General features: G+C 41.0%; 1 protein-coding gene across 2 annotated transcripts in view; it reads left to right on the top strand.

The window, feature by feature from the left end:
- The window catches only part of PRDM6 (PR/SET domain 6), a 118,464-nt gene extending 105,594 nt beyond the window's left edge, over positions 1-12,870 (top strand). Inside the window, exon 8 of one of the 2 annotated variants that reach the window (XM_027969991.3) lies at positions 4,332-12,870. In XM_027969991.3, coding sequence (XP_027825792.1) covers positions 4,332-4,446 — 115 coding nt within the window. In that variant the 3' untranslated portion in view covers positions 4,447-12,870. Of the gene's footprint in view, positions 1-4,069; positions 4,215-4,331 lie in introns of those variants that run through there. The other variant, XM_042250305.2, reaches the window with a different exon arrangement.
- The last annotated feature ends 13,437 nt before the right edge of the window (positions 12,871-26,307 follow it).

Raw genomic sequence — 26,307 nt, 5'->3', positions numbered from 1 at the left:
TTAGTTCCTCCTGCTTCTTCTTGTATTAAGATAGCCACATGCTGCGGGGTTTTTAAAAATTTATCAAATATATGTTGCCAGGGGAGACCTGAGTGAACACTTCCTTTGTAAGTGCAAGATATAAACGTCTTCTAGGAAATGGAGACTTAAATCCTTCAGTGTATACAACCGGATCGTTCAGGATTGAACTATCCCAGGGGAATTTTGGGAATCTTCCAATCATAGCTCATGGATATCCATCCCATGGACATTTGTAAATATTTTGAAGATATCCTTTTACAAGCCTATAAAACAAACATTCAAAAAAAAATTTGTTGCAGATTAGTCAGTAAAATGGGTTTTGCCACAATAGTTAATTTTACTACTTCAACTAATGGGTATTGACTTAAACAATTTTGCAAAGAAGGAAAAGAATCTTGTTAAGAAGCACAACCCTAAACTGTACACTTTGGGCAGCTTCCAAATAGATGCCCCAAAGGATTCAGTCCCCACACTGTCCCACCCACCCCAGGGCCTGGGAGGCCTTTGCAAGATTCTCGGGGGGCCAGGCCCCAGCAGGGGAAAGCCCTTTATAGCTTCTAAAATCTTCCGATGAAAAGTGGTTTTTCAAGACAGATCAAGATTGGTGCCGTATAAGCAGTCCGGAGAAGATCTAGTATTGAGAAGAGAGTTTCATTCCAGGCTTTGTCTCATGGTGTGACTGGCTGAAATCCCACTGAAAAACTCCCCTCTCCTCCCTACCCCCATGCTCTAGGTAGACCTTGAGCTTGTCAACAGCTAACCTGGGTTGTGGACTCCGAATGTGTGAGGTGAAGGAGATCATAGGAAAAGCACATTTCAAAGGATCATATACTTTCAGTTTGTACTGTGAGACTGGAAGTTGTGGAGAACAAGGGACGAACATATGACTTCATTTCATCTCACAGCAATTGCCAAGCGCTTTATCAAAAAGAGGAGGGAAGGAAGGAAGTTGTCAGTCTCAAACTTACTCTTTACAGTAAGATCTCCTTCTCCTTCTCTGTTATTAAACATAAACTCTCAAGATTTCAGGGAGGCTGCTCTGCCTGGAATCCATGTGAGCTGCTTGATGCCTGGCTTCTGGGCCTGGGAAGACCAGGAGTTTCTATAGAATTTCTTTTCCTCCTCATCGTTAGAAGCAGGGGAAATGCTCATCACTATGTTTTTGCCTTAAGACAGTTTGACTTAGTATAGAATATAATCAAAGGATATTCCAAAAAGCATCTTATATTTTAACAAGATCTAGGCAAAATCAAAGCAAATCAAAAAAGCACATCAGTAAATATGCATAATATGCAATAAATGTGCATTGCATCATAAGTATGAAGCAATCTGATTTAATTCAGGAAGTATTCGGTGACAGGCCATAGAGGACCAGAAAGAAAGCTTCCTGCATGTTTTCTGTGTGACAGAACTTGACGTCATTTTACACTTCTGTCAGTTTCAGATGACAATTGTTAAACTCCCTTTGAACCTATAAGCCAGTCAACTATCATGTTAAGTAAAGAATGGTCTCAAATCTAAAAGGAACTCAAGTGTTATATAAGATGCCCACATTGGTACAAAGCTGGGGACTTGCTCTCTGCTGAAATATTTGGACAACTTTCTCTTCGTTGTTCCTGCGACATTTCCTTCAAGGCTGTGACGTCAGCACCGTGAGGAGGACCCTGTGCCCGGCAGGTCTTTTGCTCCTGGATCATTACCCATGTCTTTCCTTCTTTTTTTTTTTTTTTTTTTCCTGCTGAGTAGCATGAAATCCAAGCTTGAAGGTTCCCTTGCCCAGGCACTTGTCTGGGATTGTAATTCAGGATTTGTTCAATCCCAGTCCAGCTGAAGTCCAGCTCTGACCTGCCAGAATCTAAGTATTTACTTTGAGTCTGTCCTTCTGATGAATTCTGTTGTCTATGAAAATAATTTGTGAAGCGATTTGTTTCTAAAATTAAAGATGATGAACATAAAACCAAGGCTCTTTATTAAAAATGGTTTTCTATCAAGCTTTCTTTACTTCCTTAATTATATAAATGGTATTCTTATAATTACCAACACACATAAGTATTAATTCTGATAGCCTACTTTTTTCCAGAAGGGGAAAAGGATCCTTTCCTAGGTAAAGGATCTAAGTTAAGGTAACTGTCTACATATCTGCATATATTTTCACTCACACTTGGTGAGCAGATGGCCCTAGAGAAGATTTTTCAGTGATGATCTCAGGAGCCTTATAGATTTAGTAAATCTCCCGACTATGACAACAACAAATGGTTCCATGAGTGTAAATATCTGGGAGGCATTTAGGCAAACACATGAGAAAAGTGTCAACCCACCTCGTACTGTCTGATGCTTATATATAGACATGCACCCTTGCCATATACGAAGCACTACGCTTCCCACTTCTGAACTGTTTATATTCTGATACACAAGATCAGAGGTACAAAAGCGCAACCTACGTGACTGGTCATTCCTTGTAATTGTTCAAACTCTTCAGCTCTCTTTGAAATTGGTTCTAAAGCTTAAAGTTTTTAAAAAGAAATATAATAATTTGAAAGTTTATCAGGCAGTGAAAGGTAGTATATTTTGACACACCAATCCAGTAACTAATCAGTTTTCTAATAAACAATCAGCAGCTCACTGGCATGTCATCAGCACTCCAGGAGCTCTGGAGAGGGGATAAGCTGCCCATGGACGTTAATGAATACACCAAAAATCATTAGCTGATCAATACTTCTGAGTTATTTTCATTGAGCTGATAGGTCTGATACATTAAAGCTGACATTATACATTTGTCAAGATCACAGTGCAGTTTTTAACAGTGGAACAGGCTGCTAAGAATATTCTCTGAAAGACAATCAAAGAAACACAACTTCCTCATCCTGACACATCCAGCTGGCACAGGAGCCCTGAAAAATCCAAGTGTGATGGTCAAGCTCCAGCCTCCCAACGTTAAAAAAATAGGTGGGACTCCCTAATATGGATAGAGGTGATTTATTTTTATAGGTAATTGTCTTCCTAGCAAAGCACTTTGTGTACTTTACTCAAAAGGAAAATGAGAGACCCTCTGACTGGATAGTGGGGCTCACAGCATATGAGACGCAATGTGGACTTTCTGCTGAGGGCTCCCCTCAGCCCCACCAGTGTAAGAACCTGAGACCAGAATTGCCTCATTTAAAAGAATTCACGTGTCTGCAGCTCTCCTCAGTATCTTTTCCCTCAAAGGTTTGAGGAGAGGACATTAGGGGGAGAGCCAAGGTGGCTGCTGTGCCCTAGTGGGTAGCTTGACCAATGCTGCAGGTAGCCCAGACAAGCGGCCTGAGGGACAGGGAAGCCACCATCTGTGCAGAGCTCGCTTCTGCAGCGCGTGCATATGCACGCGTGTGTATACACACACAATCATCGGTAACCAGCCAGGAACAACCACCACCATAGAAAAACCAGAGGACACCATTGGATGCGTGTGTGTGTGTGTGTGTGTGTGTGTGTTCTGAAGATTGTGTAGCCATCAAGCTAGTTGGTATGTGTTGCATGGAAGATGTGTTAGGCCCAAGGTCTCTAGATTAGCTATTTTATTTTTTAAGTTAAGGAGACGAGATATTCTTGAAACATGATGCCAATTTTGTCCTTAATGGACACACCGACTCTTAAGTATGGCCCGCATGTACATTCTTTCTGCTGTGTCTGGTAGAGAGGTGAACCTGAAACACACAAACATTGATTGATTTTGAGTTTTTCCCATCCCTCTGCAAACATTTTTTAACCCTAACTTTGGTTGAGGTGCAATACTCTAGCTTTGGCTCGAAAGCGGCCACTCATACCCACCTCCCACACTCACCACAGACTAATGCATTGCTTCCTCCAGTTTCCAGATTCAGGGCTGATGGCTCTCTGGCCGCTGTGTTGAGGGGAGTAGAATTCCCGATTTCAAATTAGCAGCAGGTGAAATTCTATTTGTCATCCATTTCTCTTTGGGGTTACGGAGCAGAAAACTGCAGACAAGCTGCTGCTTTGATGGCTCACTCCTAAAAATCTCTTTTTGTTCTTTATCTATTTGAACTGACAGTGATCAGAGCTGCAGCAGGACAGGGCCCTCTGGAGAAATCACCTTCCCCCTGCCTATTGACAGATCCCTCTGTTGTGCATCAGCCGGGCTTTGTCCCATCACAGGCGTCCGGGCCTTGGAAGGAGCCACCAATTAAACCTCTTGAGCCGGTAAAATCTGAAGCCACTTTGGAGTGTCTGTTCTGATTAGGCAGGATGAGAGGAAGCCCATCACCCTGCAGGCCCCGCTCCCTGGTCTCAATTTTCTCTCTTGCCTCCTCCAGGTGTGAGAGGTGTGAGAGGAGCTTCACGCAGGCCACCCAGCTGAGCCGACACCAGCGGATGCCCAATGAGTGCAAGCCAATAACCGAGAGCCCAGAATCAATCGAAGTGGATTAACTGATTGACTGGTTGGAATTAAACTGCAAGGAAAGTCATGATTAAATGTCACGGACACTTAAGCAAAACCAAAGATTTCCTCGAAGCAACTTTCAATCAGTCCCAGAAAACCAAAAGCAGTAATAAAATAAGTAAGATGTTAAGAGATATTGATCCTGGCGTGGAAGTCAGACCAGGAGAGAGATTATTTATTTATGACTAGGGATGAGACTCATTTCAGTGGACAACCAACCTGGGATGGCTTACATTTCCAGGCCCACCATGTATTTGCTTTGTTTCTAAAAAGCTTTTTTTTAAAAAAAAAACCACAACAACTGTTATTTAATACCAAAGGGAGGAATCGGATGGGCTCTTCTGCCCACAGTTGTGACTGAGAATGCACAGGGACTTGTTTCTCATTGCACCTTTTTTAGTAGCATGAATTCAAGGGGACCCACTGTACAACCCTTCTTCCTGCTGTTGTAGTTTGGCCTGGCCTCTGCCTCAGGCTGCCCAGCAGGGACTACGGATGCAGTTGCTGAAGCCTTTGCTGAGTCCGGGCCATCTTCAGCCCCACAGGCACTCCATGTCTGTTTTCCATGCTTACTTCTCATGCACTTTTCTCATGGCTCCTTCTATCCAGCAGCTGGTCTTGATGCAGAAGAGCCTGAAAGTGGAAGAAGATGGTTTAAAATTTAAAATTCAAGTGGAAAAGAAAAATGGGGACTTATCGTGTCCTGTCAGGATTTCAGAAACATTTAAAATGTATGGAGCTTCATAATACAGTATATTATTGTTCCAAAGCAGCTAGTTGAGAAAATTTTGTTTTCATGTTTTTAGTAACATTTTAGCGTTTAAAAAAAAAAAACACCACGAAAATAAAGTACTTCAGTGAGAGGCTGAATATAAGATATTAAGCTTCCAGTAATTTTTTTGTTGTGTCTATGAAAGCATTGAATTTGTGGCAAAAGTAATGCCAAGCCCCACCATCAAGACCGTTGTAGGCATCTTCATCTTTCTTGCTTGTACCTCCAAGGGGAAGCCTGGGATGCCCTCCTGAGTGTGGGGGAGCGTTTCTGCAAAAATAGGTGAAAATAGCCCAGACAAGGAAACCTTGAGAGGAGGAGCCATGCAGAGGGTTATGGTTCAAACAGACTGCCCTGGAACAGCTAATTTTATCAAGAAGAGTTACCTTCTCATCCCCTCTGGCCCTTGATAATATTCTTCCTTCAGCATTGATCCACTGAGAGAGAAAGGAGTATGTGCGCAGTTTCACTGACCTTTGATTGAGTGCTAGGAGAGCGAGTGTCGCTTCAGCTAGCCTTGGGCAGTTCAGCAACGGTGCTCAATGAGATTGGGTCCCATTTCCGAGCAATGATCCAACATCAGGAAGAACTGACAGCTCTCGCTTATAGGCCTTTAGCTCCCAGCGACATTGGAGAGACTGAGTCTACCTTGATGACCAACGTAAATCTGAACAGCTTAGAGCACACACCAGCAGCAGTCTTTGTAGGTTTCTTGGTCACGTGATATCAGGACACACCCTTTTAAGGAATTCCTTGTCTTTTTAGCCTTCCCATTGTCTCCCTATAACAAAAATACAAGACACATAACTGAACTGGTCACTGATAGGCAAGGATATCTGTGGTTTGGTTTAATCTGTCGTCACGTATTTTGTTCTAAGAAATCTTCCTTCCCTTTTCATTTCACTTTCCCCATCCCTTAGCACCCATTCTGCCACATTTAAAATGGAGTGAAACAGGGCCTCACTAATTGTGTTTTAACTTATTTATATATGTCTCAATCTTTCATGGAGTCTGGCTAATTCTGACCTCCATTGTCCAATCTGAAGTCATTCACATTTCCCCCCATTTCTTGTTGGCCCCTTGTCATAAAAGTAGTAAGTAAGCTGTGCAACTGTGTTGCTGTTTCTGATGGAAAATACTTTCTCTGGTGGATTGGAATGTGTCGAACTTTTATAGTTTCTTATCCTAAGTGATGGAGACATTTGACAAAAACAGGTGCCCTTGGGAAGGGTGGAAAGAATTATGTAGTGGTGCTAACTGGAAATCTGCAAGACAGTAACACACTGGCTACACCGATGAGCAGGCTGTTCCATTTACTCAAGTTGAAACATTTGGTTATACTCTTTAAACATGATAAGGAACTCACCTGTTCATTTCTAATATTGTTTTCCATGAGAAAAACCAGTTCTGCGTTTTGTCTCACTTCATAAGTTTTATACAGTGTACCCAGCCAGGGCCCGTGAGCTCCCATGCGAGTATGGGAAGCCTTCTCTCTGCCCTGCAATCATGTAGTCAGAGTTTCTGTGACAGTGACAGTGGTCTCTGCCAGTCAAGTGGCTTTGCCAACTGATCCCAAACTCCCACTTAATATGGTGATAACCTCAATGCCGAAAGATTCTTCTAACTTCCTGCCCACGTAAGCATCTTTTCCTCCTTTATAAGTAAGGGATATTTTTTGCTATGTCTTTTCCACCAAATTTAGCCTGAGAATATTTGCCACTTGATAAACAGAAAATTGGGAACATTCAGAATTTTCACACTGCTGAGCCATTGCTGGCTTCTAGCAAACTGGCCTTGGCCTTCAGTCTACTGGTTAAGACAGGCCTACATCTGTGGATTGACTTGGAGCCCTGAAGCATATACTAGCATCGCTTGGGTCCTAAATGCTTTTAATCAAAGTGTGTATTGGGCAGGAGGGTGGTGGAGGGAGTGTCTCCTTAAAACCTACCAACGATTGCTTTAGCCTTTTCTGTTTAAAATTAACAGGTATTCTCTAGCAACACTGCAAATGGGTCGTAGATGCTGCAGTCATCAAGAGTCGATAGTTTTCCTTATTTCCTTATTTTCGCTGCTTGACAATAAGAGAAAAACTGTATAGAGAGAAGAAAAACTCAGAGTCATTGTGGAGAGGGGAGGAGATCTAAGATGAGAAAGGGAGACTCTCTGAGAGTCTGTGTTTGGCTCTTGAAGCAGCCCTTCTTGCCCCTTTCTATCATTGGAGATGGGATTTTTTTTTTTTTTTTTTGCCAGAATAAGACATGCCATCCCAGCATATGCCTGTTTGTGTGGCTAAGAGCCTAAGCTAACAAGTAATCCCAGGTGGGTATGCAGATAGCATATTTCTAGAAAAGTCTCAGTAACTTTAGATAAAGCCAAATATTTTCCCCAGGAAACGTGCATGATTTTTTTTTTAAGATAAGCTTTGCATTTTGGTTGTCTTTATCTTTAAAAATGACATTTTTAAAAGGAGATATGCTTTTATAGAGTTCTTAGGATAATTAAGACTATAAAACTAAATCTTATATAATTTATATAATTTGATTCAATCAGTAAATATTTATTGAGTGTCCCTTCAAGTATAACCTTATGGGGGGAAAACTAATAGGGGTAGACATGTGTCCTCACACGGCTTACAAGTTATTGGATTGTACTTTGGGAAAACTTCGTTCTAGTCAAGATAGACAAAAATTTACTAACATTTACCAACTCATCAAATTTTTTTCATCAGTTGGTTGGTTCATTGTTTCATTCATTTATTCATCAAGTATTTACTGAACTCTAGTTTTGTATAAAGACCCCATTTTAGGTGTTTGCTGTAAGGAGTTTTATTTGAATGACTATTGATGAGAAAATAATATCTTCCTTCTAAGTGGCCGGCTAATAGCAATGGATCTTTTATGGCTTTAGACCATTGTCTCTGAAGTTACAGAGATTGCTACAACTGGGAGAATCAGAGAGATGTAAATTCAGCTGGTGACCAGAAGGTAGCAAGTTTCAAAACAGATTAAGATATACAACTTGGTTTTCTTTGTCTGATCAGACCAGCTGTTGTTTCTTAGCAACAATCTCAAGATACCAGGATTAGGGTCTGGCTCTTAGATTTTTATGAGCCTCTTCCAGTGATAAGGCAACAAATGGGGACAGGGCTGGAGCTGCTCAGGACAGGAGCTCTGCAGACCCTGTGTGGGTCTGAGTGGCCTCATTAGTGTCAAGCCTTGGCAATGTGGTCCTTGTCCCCGGTGCATGGCTGTGGTGCTCTCAGAGGTGGGGACTCCTGACTTGCACTCAAGAGCTTCAGAGAGCCCTGTCAGGGTGAATATTCACTGCTGGTTAAAGATAGCAGTTTTGATAACTTTGTCTTTGAACCTCACAATCAAGTTCTTCTTAAAGCAGTAAAACTGGAGTGTCTCCCCCTTTAGTGGCACCACCTCCAAGGCCCCAGGTATCTGGGACCTTATTGCAAAACCATTTGCTGATAATTGGCTCTGAGTTGTGCATATAAGAAACTAATGTTTCGTTGCTTTTTGTAGTAAAAGTATCATCATTACTGTTACTTGTTTTGTGCTGATTCTGAAAATCAAATGTAGTGCCTGTTGAGCTGTTTAAAATGGGAAATGTGGCGGCATCTCATGAAGCAGGGTATTTCCGGAACAGGATGGGGTCATGGGTCCTCCGAGCAGGCGCAGGAGCCTGTGTTGAGGAGCAGATCAATCATTTTAGGGCTACATATGCCTCTAGAAACTAGGCCAAGAACAACAAATAAATAAACACATTTTTGAAAAAGTGAGTTTCAATTTTCCTTCCTTGATGTGAACTTAAATTTTATTTCCCATAGCCTTTGCCGATTCTTGACACCGAATCCTGAAAGATACTGAGAGAGGTGCTTCTTTAAGTGACAACAGTAGGTTCCAGATATGTCACTCATTTATCAAATTCCTTTCAAGATCAAGAGGTTTGGAGACATTGGATGAAGTGACTAGGTGGATGTTTAGGTCCTTATCCACCCAAGAACTGAGGCTTTCCCCACTGCTAGTGCTTATCTGAACTACCAGAAAATAACAACAGGATCCCAGGAAAAACCACATGTTTCAAGACCTTCTCAAGATTATATTCTACAAATCCAACAGTTAGCTTTCCCAGACAACTGACCAAAGAGAGCCAAACTGAAAAGGATATTGCTTTATCTGGGGAAGCTGTGCCACAAATGTTTAGCCTGTAATCCATGGTCATGTTTAACATTTAAAATATTTATTTGGTTTGTTCTTTTAAGTAATGGATGTCAGATGTTTCATCGAATCAATATGAAAAATTATTTAGAAAAAACAAAAATATGTCAGAAAACAGGAAGCCATTGGATTGTCTGCCCTATGCATTGAGATGCTAATCTGTTGAGTAAATTTTAATGGAAAAAGAAAATCTGAGCTGCTTATTCCCTCCGATGTTGATGAGGATAATAATGATAGCAATTTATTTTATGCAATCACTGTTAGGCATCATTCTAACTGCCTAACATGGATTATCTAATTTAATCCTTGTAACAAAGATAAAATTATTATCCTTTTCTCTTATATTCTTAATCTTATCTTTGCAGTTCTACAATTTTCCCGCTCCAAAACCATCTGAGAGTACTTTTTAAAAGGGAAAATATCTTTATTCCAACTCTCTTTAAGCATAAGAGCTTTTTAAACACAAATATAATTTGTCAAATGCATTTGTGGAAAAAATGCTAAAATATTCTCAAAATATGTATTATTGCAGTTGCTGATTTTGTCATCTCTCAACCTGTGCCTCTGGACAGCAGAATTTCAAATATCCCACTGCTAGCAGGTATTGTTTTGTTTTTCTAAACTTGCAAGTAAAACTCCACATTAAAAGAAAAAAATCCTCTCAAGCATATGATACACATTAGGACAGATGGCAACAGGAAGGCAGGTTATGTTGGACATTGGCCAAGAAAAAGTAGGCTTGAATGCTATTGACAAGCAAAAACACATCCTGAATGGGGCCAAGTGAAATCTGGTTTTCTTTCTTTGTTCCGACTGAATGCTAAGTGAGTTACTTTGCAGGCATCAATGGAGTAATTATGCAGTTTTGTCCATTAAGAATATGAGCTTCTGTGGCTAGGCTGTTGGTTCAAAGCACTGAGGTAGAGACACTGGACTCATAGGTGTGGTTTGTCAAAGACACAGATAATGTACTTCTATGCACGAGGTACTCAAGGAACCAGTTCAAGTTCTTAGATACAGTCTAGATGAGACTATTTATGAGAGGTATTCAGGAAGGAAGTTTATAAAACTTCCTGAACTGAATTATAAGCCAGTTCTTTACTATGGTCCTCAGAGTACAGTCTGTGTTGTTTTCCCACAGATTCTAACAGTCACAGTGATTGTCAAAACAATGAATGTGTTTTCCCCGCCAAACATGCTGCCTGACAAAACAGCCCTGTTGCTGCTTTTCTCCCCCAAGCTTGGCACATCACTCCGTACTGAAAATTATTATCTTGGTACAGACCTCAACAAATTGGGTATGTTTTTCTACAACAGAACTTGTGTAGGCTTTTAAGAAGTCCTATCCCACAGCAGGTGATCCCTGCATTTTGGGAGAGCCGCCATTTTAGACCAGCTCCCCACCAGCTCATCATCCCTGTTGATCCCCATTCAAGCATCATCTTAATGCTAAAAATCAACCCTGTAGACTCCCTTTTTCCAAACAGTTTAGTTCATATACTCAAGCTTCTCCCATCTTGGTGAGAATGATATAGTGAAAAATAGGCAAGTTTTCTCTCCTTAGAAGTTATAGGTACTCTGTGAAAGAGACTTCCTCAGGTATGAATGCAAATGCCAGGTTGGTGACTCAGATATTGAGGAAAACTTTGGCTCAGATCAGCAAAATTAATTTGGAAACCTGATGTTCCTTTAATTTATTTTGTTATCTCAAGGGGAGGACATCCAGCTTTGTAATATGCTAATAAAAGTGTGGTGTGATGACTCACCTAGAGTCAGACATCCTGGAACGCGAAATCAAGTGGGCCTTGGGAAGCACCATGATGAATAAAGCAAGTGGAGGTGATGGAATTCCAGTTGAGCAATTTCAGATCCTAAAAGATGATGCTGTTAAAGTGCTGCACTCAATATGCCAACAAATTTGGAAAACTCAGCAGTGACCACAGGACTGGAAAAGGTCAATTTTCATTTCAATCCCAAAGAAAGGCAATGCCAGAGAATGTTCAAGCTACCACGCAATTGCACTCATCTCACCCACTAGCAAAGTAATGCTCAAAATTCTCCAAGCCAGGCTTCAACAGTATATGAACTGTGAACTTCCAGATGTTCAACCTGGATTTAGAAAAGTCAGAGGAACCAGAGATCAAATTACCAACATCTGTTGGATCATAGAAAAAGCAAGAAAATTCCAGAAAAACATCTACTTCTGCTTTATTGACAATGCCAAAACCTTTGACTATGTGGATCACAACAAACTGTGGAAAATTCTGAAAGAGATGGGAATATCAGACCACCTGACCTGCCTCCTGAGAAACCTGTATGCAGATCAAGAAACCAGTTAGAACTGGACATGGAACAACAGATTGGTTCCAAATCAGGAAAGGAGTACATCAAGGCTGTATATTGTCACCCTGCTTATTTAACTTATAAGCAGAGTACATCATGAGAAATGCTGGGCTGGATGAAGCACAAGCTGGAATCAAGACTGCCAGGAGAAATATCAATAACCTCAGATATGCAGATGACACCACCCTTATGGCACAAAGTGAAGAGATAAAGAGCCTCTTGATGAAAGTGAAAGAGGAGAGTGAGAAAGTTGACTTAAAACTCAACATTCAGAAAACTAAGGTCATGGCATTGGGTTCCATCACTTCATGGCAAGTAGATGGGGAAACAATGTCAACAGTGAGAGACTTTATTTTGGGGGACTCCAAAATCACTGCAGATGGTGACTGCAGCCATGAAATTAAGACACTTGCTGCTTGGAAGAAAAGCTGTGACCAACCTAGATAGCATATTAAAAGCAGAGACATTACTTTGCCAACAAAGGTCTGTCTAGTCATAGCTATGGTTTTTCCAGTAGTCGTATATGGATGTGAGAGTTGGACTATAAAGAAAGCTAAGTGCCAAAGAATCGATGTTTTTGAACTGTGGTGTTGGATAAGACTCTTGAGAGTCCCTTGGACTAGAAGGAGATCCAACCAGTCCATCCTAAAGGAAATCAGTCCTGAATATTCATTGGAAGGACTGATGCTGAAGCTATAACTCCAATACTTTGGCCTCCTGATGCAAAGAACTGAGTCATTTGAAAAGACCCTGATACTGGGAAAGATTGAAGGTGGGAGGAGAAGGGGATGACAGAGGAAGAGATGGTTGGATGGCATCACCAATTCGATGGACTTGAGTTTGAGTAAGCTCTGGGAGTTGGTGATGGACAGGGAAGCCTGGCGTGCTACAGTCCATGGGGTTGCAAAGACTCAGACATGACTGGGCAACGGAACTGAACTGAATAAAAGTGTGATATTTAGTTGCTATCAAGGCATTGTATAGATTTCCCTCATATGCTAATTAAAATTTACTGTAAATGTTCTCACTGAAATAAAATATGTCTCTCTTCAGCTTCCCCACAAAGAAAATGCTAGAGTTAGGGCTCTATTTCTGTCTTGATTTTTGAGGTTTGAAAAATTTTAACAAGTCAGTCAAGAGAATGACGAGAAGCTTACTGTGAATGATGAGAATCCCTTGCTCTAGAGGCTGCTGATGTGACAAGAACAATTATCCTGGCATTAGAGTGGTAAACAATTTGCTTGTTTTTTAAAAAAAACTTACTAAACTCACATCTTAAAAACCTACAAAGAACCAATGAACTCATGCATGCAACTGTACTCTTATGATAGAATCTACCAGGATTCGATTGTGTTTAAATAAAAAACACATTTAGAGATAATTGGCCAAGAAACATAAATATATTTGATAAATAAAACATTCCTATGATGACCTGATCTGCCCTTGGATTCTTTCTAGTCCCACATTGGTCCTTTTTCCAAGTGTGAATTGTTTAATTCTAGCATACAGCTTAGGGACTAGGCAGTCAACAAACTCTTGGAGGGGAAAACATTGGCTAGAAAATGGAGTGAGAAAGCTTGTAGAGCTAGCTAGCAGAAAGGCTGTTAAAATTCATGCTTGTGATTTATCTGGTATACTTGAGATGGCTCTCATGCTCATTTGTTAATCCAAGTTGGGTCCCCTCTCAAGGAAACTCATGTTACAGAGGTCCAGCCGCAATTCTGTGGCTGGATGGATGTGATATTTTATTTCTGGCCTCCATAAAACTTCAAGAAGTTTACTTGCTCTGAGAGGAACCTGGATCTGTGACTCTTCTTGATATCCATGGCCACGGGGCTCTCGATCAGAAAGCTCAAGTCAGCTATTTCATTTATCTGTGATTCTGTTAGATAATAAAATTCTGCTTGTATCTGAGGAAAAAGAATAAATGAGCTTCAAGGATTAGCAAGTACACTGAGGCTGGAGCGGATGGAAAGAGGCAGAGGTTGGAGAGGTGAGGTAGGAGAGGTAAAGTGAGGTGGACCATTTAGAGCCTGGGGGGCTATTGTGAGAACTTGACTGCTTCCTCTGAAGTGAGGTGGGGGAAAAACTGGCTTTGAGCAGTTTGAAACTGCTCACAAAACTGGCTTGAGCTGACTGAAAAGGATAATTCTGGGTGATTTGTTGTGTATAGACTGTAGGGGGATGTGGGCTGAAGATGGTAGATGATTAGGAGGGTATCTCAGTACAGATGGAGAGGGTGATGGTGTCTTCCACTTGGATGGGAGTGATCAGCATGGCAGGAAGTGGTTAACTTCTGGTCATAATTTGAAGATTGTCAGGATTTGCTGATGGGTTGGATGTGGGGTGTTACATAAAGAGAGGAGTCAAGAATGACTCCAAGGTGTTTTGGTCTAAGCAACTGAAAGATGCACTGTTTCTGTTTGGGAGTTTATTGTTGTTGTTTTGTTGCCAAGTCGTATCCGACTTACTACTGAGCCACCAGGGAAGCTCATTTGGGAGCTTACTCTCCATTTTTTGGTTGCTTTTTTTTTTTTCATCAGTGGGCTTCCCACGTGGCTTAGTGGTAAAAATAAAATAAAATCTGCCTGCCAATGCAGGAGATGCAGTTTCAATCCCTGGGTCATGAAAATCCCCTGGAGAAAGAAACAGCAACCCACTCCAGTATTCTTGTGTGGGAAATCCCATTGATAGTGGAGCCTATGGGGTCACTGAGTCGGACACCACTTAGCAACTAAACAACAACAGCTTTTTTTTTTTCATAAGCACCAGCATGATTCCAATATAATAAATGTGGAAACAATCCTGCCAACATGCTGCTGTCTGACAAGGTTGCTGGCTCTTCTGAGTGGCCAAGCCCAGCAGTGAGCCCCATCCTGGAAACAAGGAATTTCCAGGTTGCTTCTTCTGTTGCACCAAATGGAGATGCCATCGTCCAGGAACAACTTGCAAGCATTTCTTGAGTAAAAGATTACATCAGAAGTGAGACTGTACTTTCAAAGTAATAGTACTCAGCAGCCATGGGACACCAGAGTCTCATTCTGGAGATCCTTTAAGGAAGGGTGCTCTGGAAATACACATGAGACTGTTTTCCTGTGTTGTTTGTGTCTCTGGCAATGCTGTCAGCTCTGTGCTTGGTGGCAGGAGGGCAGAGCCAGCCGGAGAGTTGGTTGTGGTTTTCAGCCTCTGGTTGGGACAGTTCTAAGCAGGTGTAGTGAAACTCACGCCCTTAGACAACTCGTGTTTGTCATTCATTCATGTATCTACTTAAAAATTATTTTTAAAAATCTATATGCTAAGATTCCGTTTTGCTTAATACAAATATCAGTAGGACATGGTGGGTAATAAAATTTGGAAGAGAGAGAAAAATACATAACTAAGTAAAATATACAGGTTTCAGGAGGCTGTATAAGAAACTGGAGACAGACTCGAGAGAATGGTTTTCACTCTAGAAGGAGTTCAGGCAAGTCTACAAAGTTGCTTTCTGAGATGGGAGTCAAAATAAACAGAGACAAGTGTTTGTATTCCCTATTTAACAATTACCACCAAGAACTGCCCATCTGAGCTCTTTTGGAAAATTTGCCACCTATGTTGAAGGCAACCCAATGTGTGCTACCTTAGGATGTTTGTGCCATTTGAATCAAAGGGTTTTTGTTCTATTTTCTTTTGTTTCACTGAAATTTTATCATTTCTGTCATCCCCTATGTTGATATGTTTGTACATGGAAATTAAAGAACTTGCCAAAGGTCAGCAACGAACTGATGGTTCATAGCATTGAGCCAATCTATGGATATTTTTTTCTTTTATTGGCATGTTGCCTTTAATTAATTAATTTTAAATTAATTAATTAATTTTAAAACAAAGATGAGTATTTTCAATGATAAAAGTACAATTCACAAAGAAGATAGACATTACAAATCATTAGAACCTAACAACAAAGAAACAAAGATACATAAAGCAAAAACCAGAAGAAATATAAGGGAAAAAAATAGTATATAATCACAGTGAGACATATTAACATTTCTCTGAGAATATTTTATCAAGTTCAGGAAAAATAAGAATAGGAGCATCTTGAAGGATATTCTTACCTTTTGGGGGTGATGGACTTCTTTGAGAATGTGACTGCTCCACAGAAAGCTTCACAAATACACTGAACTTTACCTTGAACTTCAGGGAGGGGTCCTGGATCTCAGCTTAAGACCCCTGACTCTTAAGATCTTGCATTTCGAATGGTGCCCTTCAGTTGTCAGAGCTTCAAAAGTCTGAGTGGAGATGAAAATAATAGTAGTTAGAGCAGCTAATCAAGAGCTGTGTATTTATTCATGCTCTCCATGAAGTTTCTAAGTAATGTGGACGAGCGAGCAGAGCGGATTGACTCCCTCTTCTAGCAAGAGCAACAAGAGGCCTGGGTGCCTGCTTCTGAGATCAAGAGTACCTCTCCCTGTTTATGTTGCAGCATGAGGACCACAGAGACCCAGAAACCAGGCCAAATCAACAGATCGATCATTTTCTTATCCATTAAAAGGGGAACTCTCAGCCAGGCAGAGATTTTCCCCACCTGTTATCCCAGATTATTCCTCTTTCCCATCCCCTTAAGCCGAAAGAAAATCTGAGTGTACAGAAACTATGCACGACATGCCTACAACTGTGAGAGAATACTAATTAGTTGGAATACCAGTCACAACCACAATCAGTTCTTTAGTACCTATCAGAGTAGGTAAAATTGAACCTTTAGTCCCAAACTCACCATATGATAAAACAGAGCAAGTTCACAGAGCAGTTTTTCCTGCTTTCAGGTGACTACCCCACACATGCATGCACACACACATTTCATAAGAGATTACAATCCATTTTATCTTTAGCATCCTTAACAAGATATTCACACTTCCATTTGTATTGAATTTTGCCATCCCCTTTTCCTCTTTGTAGCAAGCTGAATGGTACCCTCTCCTACCCAAACCCACAAAAAAAGATGTCTTCGCAGAACCTGTGAATGTGACCTTATTTTGTGAAAGCGTTATTGCACATATAATTAAGGATCTTGAGGTGATCCTGTGTTATCCAGGTGGGTCCTAAAGCCAGTGCAGTGTCTTTATAAGAGACAGAAGAAGAGAAGACCCACAGAGGAGAAGGCCGTATGAAGACTGATTCAGACACTGGAGTGCTGCGGCCACAAGCCAAGGAAACCTGGAGCTAAAGCCAAGGAAACCAGAAACTAAAAGAGGCAGGGAAAGATTTTCCGCTAGAGCCATTGGAGGGATCATGGGCCTGCTGACACTTTTATTTCAGACCCCTAGAGGCTCCAGATCTGTGACAGAATACATTTCTGTTACTTTAAGCCTCCAGGAGTGCAGTGACTTGTTATAGCAGCTGTAGGAAACTACTACACCATTGTGGTTCATAACCCAACATCTTGCTGATAGTGAGTGGCAATCAAATTCACTTTTGGGAGATTCTCTCCATCAAGGTAATTTCATTTGCTCTTTCACCCATTGATCCATAAGGCTTACCATGTCACTTTTACAATGCTAAGTGTTCTTGACTCTAACTCCAAGTGTCTGGATAGATACAGAATCCATTCTGCTGATTTTCAGGGTTGGCAGGCTCTTTTTCATGCACTTGCTGACCATTTTTTTTTTTCAAACTTTTATCATCTGCAGAACATGTCATGGCAAAGAGCCTGTATGTAGTTGACCAATTTTAGGTATATTTAAAGCACTGTTACAAGTTTTTAAATAATAAAACACTTAAAATATATCTTTTTTTTAAAAAATGTGAACAGTAGAGCAATAGCATCTGTAATCTTTCCCCAAGTTATCTCCTGAAAGGCAGTCTGGTCATGTAGTTCCATGAGAGGTAGCTTGAGCCATAGGTCTGTCTGCAGCTTGGCAGTTTCTTTTCTTTCTCTTTGTTTCTTTTAATTTAGAAACACTTAATTCCCAATTATGCTATTGGGAATAGCAGCAGGTATTTGCTGGTTCATTCAGAGTCGTCAACATTCAGGTTAGCCACAAGCCCAGGAATTAAGGAGAATTTTATCACTGAAAATTGCTTTCAGATGTGTGTCAAAGACTACCCTGAAGAATATATATTGTTTCAAAGCTGGAAATTTGAAGTTTTGACCTGAGAGTTGAAGGCAAATGGTTTCCTAATCCACTCTGGTTGCTTATGGCTGTGGAAAGTATTTCTTCCGGTTCTGTTATAGTATTTGTTTATGGTTTTAAAAAGTCTCCAGAATCACTGATTTTTTTTTTCCTAGCAAATAATAAAAATAATGAAGTATCGGAAAGCCCTTAGCAGTTAGACATTTGCATTCCAGTTTGGGCTTATAAGAAAATCTAGTTTTAACTTAAAATCATGATATCTTAGTCCTGATTGTAGAATTGGTATGTTCTCAAACTGTACAGTACATCATGAGCAGTTCAGAGATATAAAGCTCCCTGATTTTAGGTAAAATTTAAAAATACATCTGTTGGAAAATAAATTTTGAGAGGAGAACTTTTAAAATGTATTTATTTTTAATTGAAGGATAATTGCTTTTCAATAGTGTGTTGGTTTCTGCCATACATCAACATAAATCAGCCATAGGTATACATGCTCTCTGGAACCTCCCTCCCACCTGCCACCCCACCCCACCCCTCGAGGTTGTCACAGAGCTCCCTGGGCCATACAGCAAATGCCCACTGGTATTGTTTTACATCTGGTAGTGTATGTTTCCATGCTACTCTCTCCATTCACCCCTTTCTCCCCTTGCCCACCACCCCCTCCCCAGGTCCATAAATCTGTTCTTTATATCTGTGTCTCCATTGCTGACCTGTGAACAGGAAAGAAGAACATACTGAATCACTGAAATGGTGTTTCCGTTTGCTTCTGTGGATTTGTTCCCTTTGCCAGGTTGAGCTTGCAGTTTTGGTCACTGAAACTATGCCTTTCCCCACACCTCAGATGGGGGTGGCCTTTAGCCTGTTGGTCTGTAGCATGTGCAGAAGTGACTGTGACCAACTCTGAGCGTGGCCCTTGAGAGGTTTCGTGTGTTTCGGCTCATGCTTTTGTATTTCTTTGTTACCATGAGAACATGCCTGGGGTCATCTGCTGGAAGATGCCAGGCTCTAGGAACTGAGCCTCATTGCCCCAGTAGCCCCTGCTGATAGCCAACAAACCCTTAGATTTGTGTGATCCCCACCAAATTCAACAGTACTGCCAAGAGAGTTCCGCAATGATTCTGACTTCACGGGCAATACATATACCGGTGCATGCCGCAAAGAGCTGGTGATTCTTAGTTACACGGGAAAACCGTAGCAATAGATAATCAACACAATAACCATCACAGCTCAGTGTAAAGAATCCGAGTGCCTGTGTTCCCCATTGCTTTTTCATACAGTACATCAAAGAGACTTTAAGTTGCTGTGAGTCAATTATATTTATAATTTTCATTATGTTCGCCAACATTTAATTAAGATTTGGAGGCAGACTTCTGGCCACCCACTATTCTTTGTGAATAAAACTGGCTGTCAATTGGCACTTATTTAATAATTGACAATTATTTTACTCTTTCATTCTTAGTACACACATACCAAGTGCCCCATCAATATTTGCCTTTTCCATTTATATCATAGCTCACAAAATGATTCTCAAGCTAACCCCCAAAGTCTCTTTTCCTGTAGTATTAGCTTTCAGTGTTGATTAGGAGAAAAGTCATCCCACGTTCTCCCTTGTATGCACACATGCTGAATGTGTACGCTGTACATCAGCGGTCTTGTCTGACTGCAGGGCGGGGTATCTGTGAGCACATGTTTTATTTACTTCTTTGACAAACATTTACGCAGCAGGTACTCGGTGCCAGGCACTGTCCCAAGTGCTTTACGTTACTGATTTACTTCATCCTCTTAGAAGCTCTGAGGCTGTTACTGACCCTGTTTTATACACCAGGTCACTCAGGTTCGGGGAGGGTAGGGAACTTGTCCAAGGTCACAGGCAGGAAGTGGCAGAGTGGGGATGTGGGCTGAAACAGTCTGACTCTGGAGTCTGTGTTTTTAATCACTACACGTGATGGAAATTGCTCCTCATTATTTCACTGTTATAACGTGGCACCCACAGTGCCATCTGAAAAAGAAACTTCTCCAGTGGCTTGTTCTGCTTTCTTGCCAAACATGATATCAATCAATAAGTATTGAGCCGGCTTTTGAAGCTTATGGGCAATAGCATATGTTTCTGTAGAGAATGGGCCTCTGTACTTTTGGTCTCTCAAATGCCTTAGCAGCGTCATTTGTAAATTTCTTGCTGAAAAGTATTATTTTGAGCTTGTTCTAGGAAAACTGTTGGTTTATCAGGAAGGTTGCTGTGTTTAAAAACAAGGACAAGGCTCAAGTTGCTTTGCGACCCTAGAGGACAAAGTTTTTTTAACAGACAGCATACTAGAGACCAGGGATAAATGGAGAAGGGATCTTATAAATCTGTTTTTCAGATATCGAATATTAGGATTCACGCATTCCAGTCTGTGAGATTGCATTTACATTCTTGTGATCATGTACACTTATGACATTATCCTGAGATGTATATTTTTAGTGCTATTTTTATTACTTCTTTTGCATTTCAGTGTATCACTTTGGAGTTCGTGTGTGTGTGTGTGTGTGTGTGTGTGTGTGTGTGTGTGAATGGAGAATAAAATGATGTATAAATGAGAGACAGCAAAGGGTCAAAGTTTAAGAACTCAAGCTAGATTTCCTGGGGTCATGTTTCAGATCAAACAGTTAAAAATTATGTGACCATGAGCTGGATAGATAGGGTCTCTGTAACTCCGTTCTCTCCTCTATAGAATGGGGATAGAAATAAGAATACGGACCATGTGGGATCAATCTGAAGATTGAATGTGTTCACTTGAAACAGTATCTAGAATATAATAAGTGGTTTGTAAACATCTAGCAAATAAAAATGAATGGATAGCAAGACTGAAAACTATAAATTTAACTATTATGAATAATAGCATGCAAATATAACGAAGAACTGTTGCCTGTTAATTGAAAGTTAGCTATGACAAACTGACGCCATGTAATCTTAATAGTGCAGGCATAACTTTTAAGAATATAATGGTTACTGAGGACAGAATGGGATTTTTGTAAAAACCCTACTCAGCCCTATATTGCAAATTTCTGACACGTAAGTAAACAAACTGGCCTCCTCGCTGTTCCCACTGAAACCACTGAAACTACCAAGGGACACATTCAGGCCACTATTGCTACATAACTTGTCACCCCAAAATTTAGCGACTTAAAACAACCTTTTTATTTTGCTCACAATTTTGTGGTTAAGGAGTTCAGGAAGGGCTCAGCTGGGCAATTCTTATTTGGAATCTCTCAAGCAGTTTCAACCAGCAGTTGAATGGGGCTGGGTCATCTGAAAAGCTCTACTGGGTTGCAATCCAAGATGGCTCTCTGGTGTGGCTGTCAGATGGGAGCTCAGCTGGGGCGGTCGACAAGAATGCCTGGACAGGGCCTCCCTAGCATGGCAGTCTTAGGGGAGTTTGACATGTTCCACGGTGGCTGGCTTCCCCCAGAGTGGCATCCCAAGAGGACCAGCCTGGGAAGTCACAGAGCATCACTTTTGTCGTGTTTAATTGGGTGGAGCTGTTACAAACCTGCCCAGATTCAAGGGAGGTGACATTGACCCCAAACTTCTCTACACAAGGAATCTTAAAACCACTGCAGACCACTGAACAGAATTCCAGTAGCTATTGAACCATTCATCTGCAATGTACATAGCTAGATTATTCAATACCAGTTTACTTTTTTCTTAAGCTCTACTGTGTAAATCTTTGAGCCGTTTGCAGAGATTTGCTCTGGGACTTTCATAACAGTAACAGTCCAAGGATAGGACAAAGAAAACTTGGAAATCAGCCAGAACTTTGAAAGCATGAGGAGAATCCCATGAAATTCCTTGAAAGTCATTCATAGCAATGCTCTTCTCTCTCAGAGCTTGGAGAGCTCACTATTCTGCAACCACGGGGCTTTTAAATAGCTCTCTTTATGGGCCAAGTCACATTGACTCAGCAGTGTCTAAGAGTCACTTTCTTAAGGCTTGGGAAGTGAATCACTATTCCCTGGCCTTGCTGCTTCTCCAAGCAAATTTTGTACATGACTCTGGAAAAAAATCCCTTCTTCACACTCCATTTCATTTGTTCCCATTCACACATTGCCCAGCCCTGCATGGTTGCACTTCCCAGGTGAAGAGATTCCCTGGCTCTGAGTCTTAAAGCACCCCTTGACCAGGCCATCCTCTTTAGGAGCAGGAAGGGACCTGATTCCCTGAGTCCCAGATATGAGGACAACACCCACATAAAACAAACTTGAAAGTAACTGCTCCAAGAGAAATTACTCTTAGATGAATCCAAATGGAAATAGGCCAAATCCACAGCTGGATGAATTCTGTTTTCAGGTTTAGAAATAGTTTGCTTTCTAAAAGTTGATATTGTCTATGGGACAAATATATTTAGTAACTCCCATTGCTACTCACTGGGGGCAACTTTGATACATTTACTTTAGGCCAAATAACAAAAAGCCACTAGTCCCTCAGATGAGGCAAATATACTACATTCACTGTGGAGGTTCCTTGAGTCTCACAAAGCGAGGCTTGAGGAATCACTAATAAGTTTGGCTCAGTTTTTTTTTTTTTTTTCCTTAAAGACCATTTCCCCCAGTTAAGAGCTTTCTGCCAGCACCCTGATCTTCCTGCCCTTTTCTAGCTCGTTTTCCATTTAAGCTGGGGTTCCTGGACTGAGTAATTTTCACATGCTCCCTGAGCCCTAGCCTGATGGGTTACTCTTCTGTGAAAGTGAAAGAGTCATGTGTGACTCTGCGACCCCATGGACTATATAGTCCATGGAATTCTCCAGGCCAGCATACTGGAGTGGGTAGCCTTTCCATTCTCCAGGGGATCTTCCCACCCAGAGATTGAACCCATGTCTCCCAGGTGGGTTCTTTACCAACTGAACCACCAGGGAAGCCCAAGAATACTGGAGTCGGTAGCCTATCACTTCTCCACTTGATCTTCCCAACCCAGGAATCAAACCAGGGTCTCCTGCATCACAGGCGGATTCTTTACGCCCTGAGCTACCAGGGCTGTGCCTATGTGAGGCAGGCAACTAAGAGGCAAGACTTGGGTCCTGGTCTCCTGGCCTCCCCCTGCTTAAGAAGTTTGGGTCCATCCCAGCTCATTTTTCAGGAACCCAGCCTTCTACAGCTTTCCTCACAGCATGTCCTTCCAGCCCTTTTCCTTTGGGTCAAGTTTTGAAAGTGCCCAAACTCCACAGGCCACAGCTTTGGATATGAATTTTGAGTCTTATTGGTTTTATGATCTTCTGGCCAATCACAGAGCTCTTTCATTAAAAACAAAGGAGATAAGAAGAGGCTAAGGCTTTCTTGCACATCAGCAAGCTCTTCAAAGCAACATTTCAAGAAGTGCTAATGACTCAGACCAGATGGAGTCCATTTCCCTGAAAAAGACAAGAATGTCTAAAGAAGCAGGAAATGAAGAATGGGAAGATCTGTGTTTTTAGATTTTTCTAAATTCCACCCTCTTTTCAGATACCATCGGGTTTCATCCTGCCTTCTCTCCTCACCTGTCTACTCAAATTGACAACACCCTTCATCCTTTCAAAGAAAACTTAAGCCATATGGAAAACACCCTCAGACTTCAAACCTGGCATGAGACTCTCATTCTACTTTTATTACCAAAATGCTTTTAGTTCAAAGTAAATCTTTTATTTTTAAATTGTAAAAAAATACAAAACATAGTATTTACCATTTTAACCATTTCTACCTGTCCAGTTCAGAGACATTAAGTACCTTTACATTGTTATACATCCATCACTACCATCCATCTCCAGAACTTTTTCCATCTTCCCAGACTGATACCCTGTACCCATTAACCCTCCCCAAATTCCTCCTGTGGGACCCTGGAAAAGATTGTTCTACTTTCTATCTCTATGAATTTGACTACTCTAGGTACCCGCATGAATGGGATCATGCAGTGTTTGTCATTTTGTGACTGGCTTGTTTCACTTGGTTTAGAGTCAAGTTTCATTCACGTTGTATTGTGACGGAATTTCCTTCCTTTTTAAGACTAATAATGTTCATTGAATATACATACTATATTTTCTTTATACAGTCCTTCATCAAGGGACATTTTGGTTGCTTCTACCTTTTGGCTGTTGTGAATAATGCTGATATGAACATGTGTGTATAAATATATCTTCAAGATTATGTTTTTTATTCTTTTGGGTATATCCCTAGAGTTGAAATTGCTGAATCATATGATGGTTCTCGTTTTAAGGTTTTGAGAAACTGTCATACTTTTTCCATAGTGGCTGTACCATTTTACACTCCTACCAACAATCCACAAGCATCCCAATTTTTCACATCCTCCTCAACAGTTGTAATCTTCTGTTTTTTGTTTGTTCATTTAACCATAGTTATCTTAGTGGTATGAAGTAGACCCTCATGGTTCTTATTTGCATTTACTTCCCTAATGATTAGTGATGCTGAGTATCTTTTCATGTGCTTATTGGCCATTTGTTGCGTCTTCTTTGAAGAAATGTCTATTCAAGTCCTTTGCCCATTTTACTTTGTTAAATATTTATTTGGCTGCCTTGGATCTTAATGAAGGCAGGAGGGCTCCTTGTTGCTGTGTAGGCTTCTCTCCAGTTGTGGTATGTGGGGTCCTAGCTCCACAACCAGGGACCAAACCCACGTCCCCCGCACTGGAAGGCAGATTCTTAATCCCTGGACCACCACAAGTCCCCCTTTGCCCATTTTAAGGTCAAGTTAGTTTTTTAAAATCCATGGATGGAGGAGGCTGCTGGGCTGCAGTCCATGGGGTCGCTAAGAGTTGGACATGACTGAGTGACTTCATTTTCACTTTTCACTTTCATGCATTGGAGAAGGAAATGGCAACCCACTCCAGTGTTCTTGCCTGGAGAATCCCAGGGATGGGGGAGCCTGGTGGGCTGCCGTCTATGGGTCACACAGAGTCAGACACGACTGAAGTGACTTAGCAGCAGCAGCAGCAGCAGGAGTTTAATATATTGTGGATATAAACCCCTTATCCAGGGGTTATATGATTTACAGATTTTTTTTTTCCATTCCTTGAGTCAGTTTTTCACTCTGTTGATTGTGTCCTTTGATGTGCAAAGTATTTAAATTTTCATGAAGTCCAATTAATCTATTTTTTCCTTGTTGGCTGTGACTTTGGTGTCATAACCAAGAAATCATTGTTAAATCTAACGTCTTGAAGCTTTTCCCTATATTTTTTCCTAAGAGTTTTATAGTTTCAGTTCTTCCCTTTTCGTCTTTGATCCATTTTAAGTTAATGATATAGGCTATATGGTGAGGGTCCAGTTTTACTCTTTCACACCTGGCTATTCAGTCAATACAATCTGTTTAAAAGACTGTCCTTTCCCCACGAATGGTCTTGGCACCCTTGCTAAAAGACCATCTATAAGAGGATTTATTTCTGAATTCTTAGAGTAATTCTTGACTCACTGGATTGTGTTAATGAGCACAGCATTGCCTCTAGGCCCTTCAGAACAGAGTCTAGGTCCCAGGATGTCCTAGAAAGTTGATTCACCTCGTAATTAGTTCTTTCATTCATGAGCCATTTGGGGCAGGGCGGAGGAGGAGAGGACGAATCAGTTCTTTGTGTGTAAAAGATTTATACTGCATTTTCCAAGTGAGTGAATTTAACACGGGCCCTGAAAATGCTAGTAGACTGTTGTAGTAGGGAGTGTAATAAACAAGCCATTATGTGCTGAGTGTTAGATAATGGGAAACATAGACTGCCTTCATACTGTGTAGCAACTTGGAGTTCAGGAAAGCTTCTTTGACCAAGTGAAGTTCAGTCTTAAAAATGAAGGACAATAGGAGTTACTTTGATGGAGCATTGGAAAAAGATGTTTTAGGTAAGGGAACAGTATGTTATTGAGTCTCTTCTGATCTTCTGAATATGCTTTGAGAAACCAAGAACCACAGAGAATTAAAATGATGTTTCCTTACGTGTCTCCTTCCCTAGACTTGATGTTCTTTGAGTCAGGACTGTGTAAAGTCCACTGCCGTATCTTTAGAATCTAGCGTTGAAGCAGCTGCCCAGAGTGGGAGTTCAATACATGCTTATTTTATCAGCTCAGTGAATGCTGAGCGTGGATCTATGACTTCTGACAGTTTCTAAGCCAGACATCACCATCAAATGAAACATTCTCCTGTGTGGAGCCTCTGATTTTGTCCTCATAGCTACCGTGTGACGTAAGCATTGTTATCCAGTTTAGAGAAGAAAACTGAGGCTCATATAAACCAGTTTGTTCAAGATCACATAGCTAGTGAGTAAAGGAGTCAAGATTTGAATCCAGGTCTGACTGGTAATTACTTTGTGCTGCTTTATTTTGCATGTGCCCGGGTAATTCAGAATTTGTAGGGAAACCAGCTTCCTTTGAGGGTCTAGAAACCGTATGAGGAGCTTGA

This window comes from Ovis aries, chromosome 5, assembly GCF_016772045.2.
Source record: "Ovis aries strain OAR_USU_Benz2616 breed Rambouillet chromosome 5, ARS-UI_Ramb_v3.0, whole genome shotgun sequence".
Taxonomy (NCBI): Eukaryota; Metazoa; Chordata; class Mammalia; order Artiodactyla; family Bovidae; genus Ovis; species Ovis aries.
The sequence above is the reverse complement of the archived record's forward strand: the minus strand, read 5'-3'. Positions and strand labels throughout refer to the sequence as shown.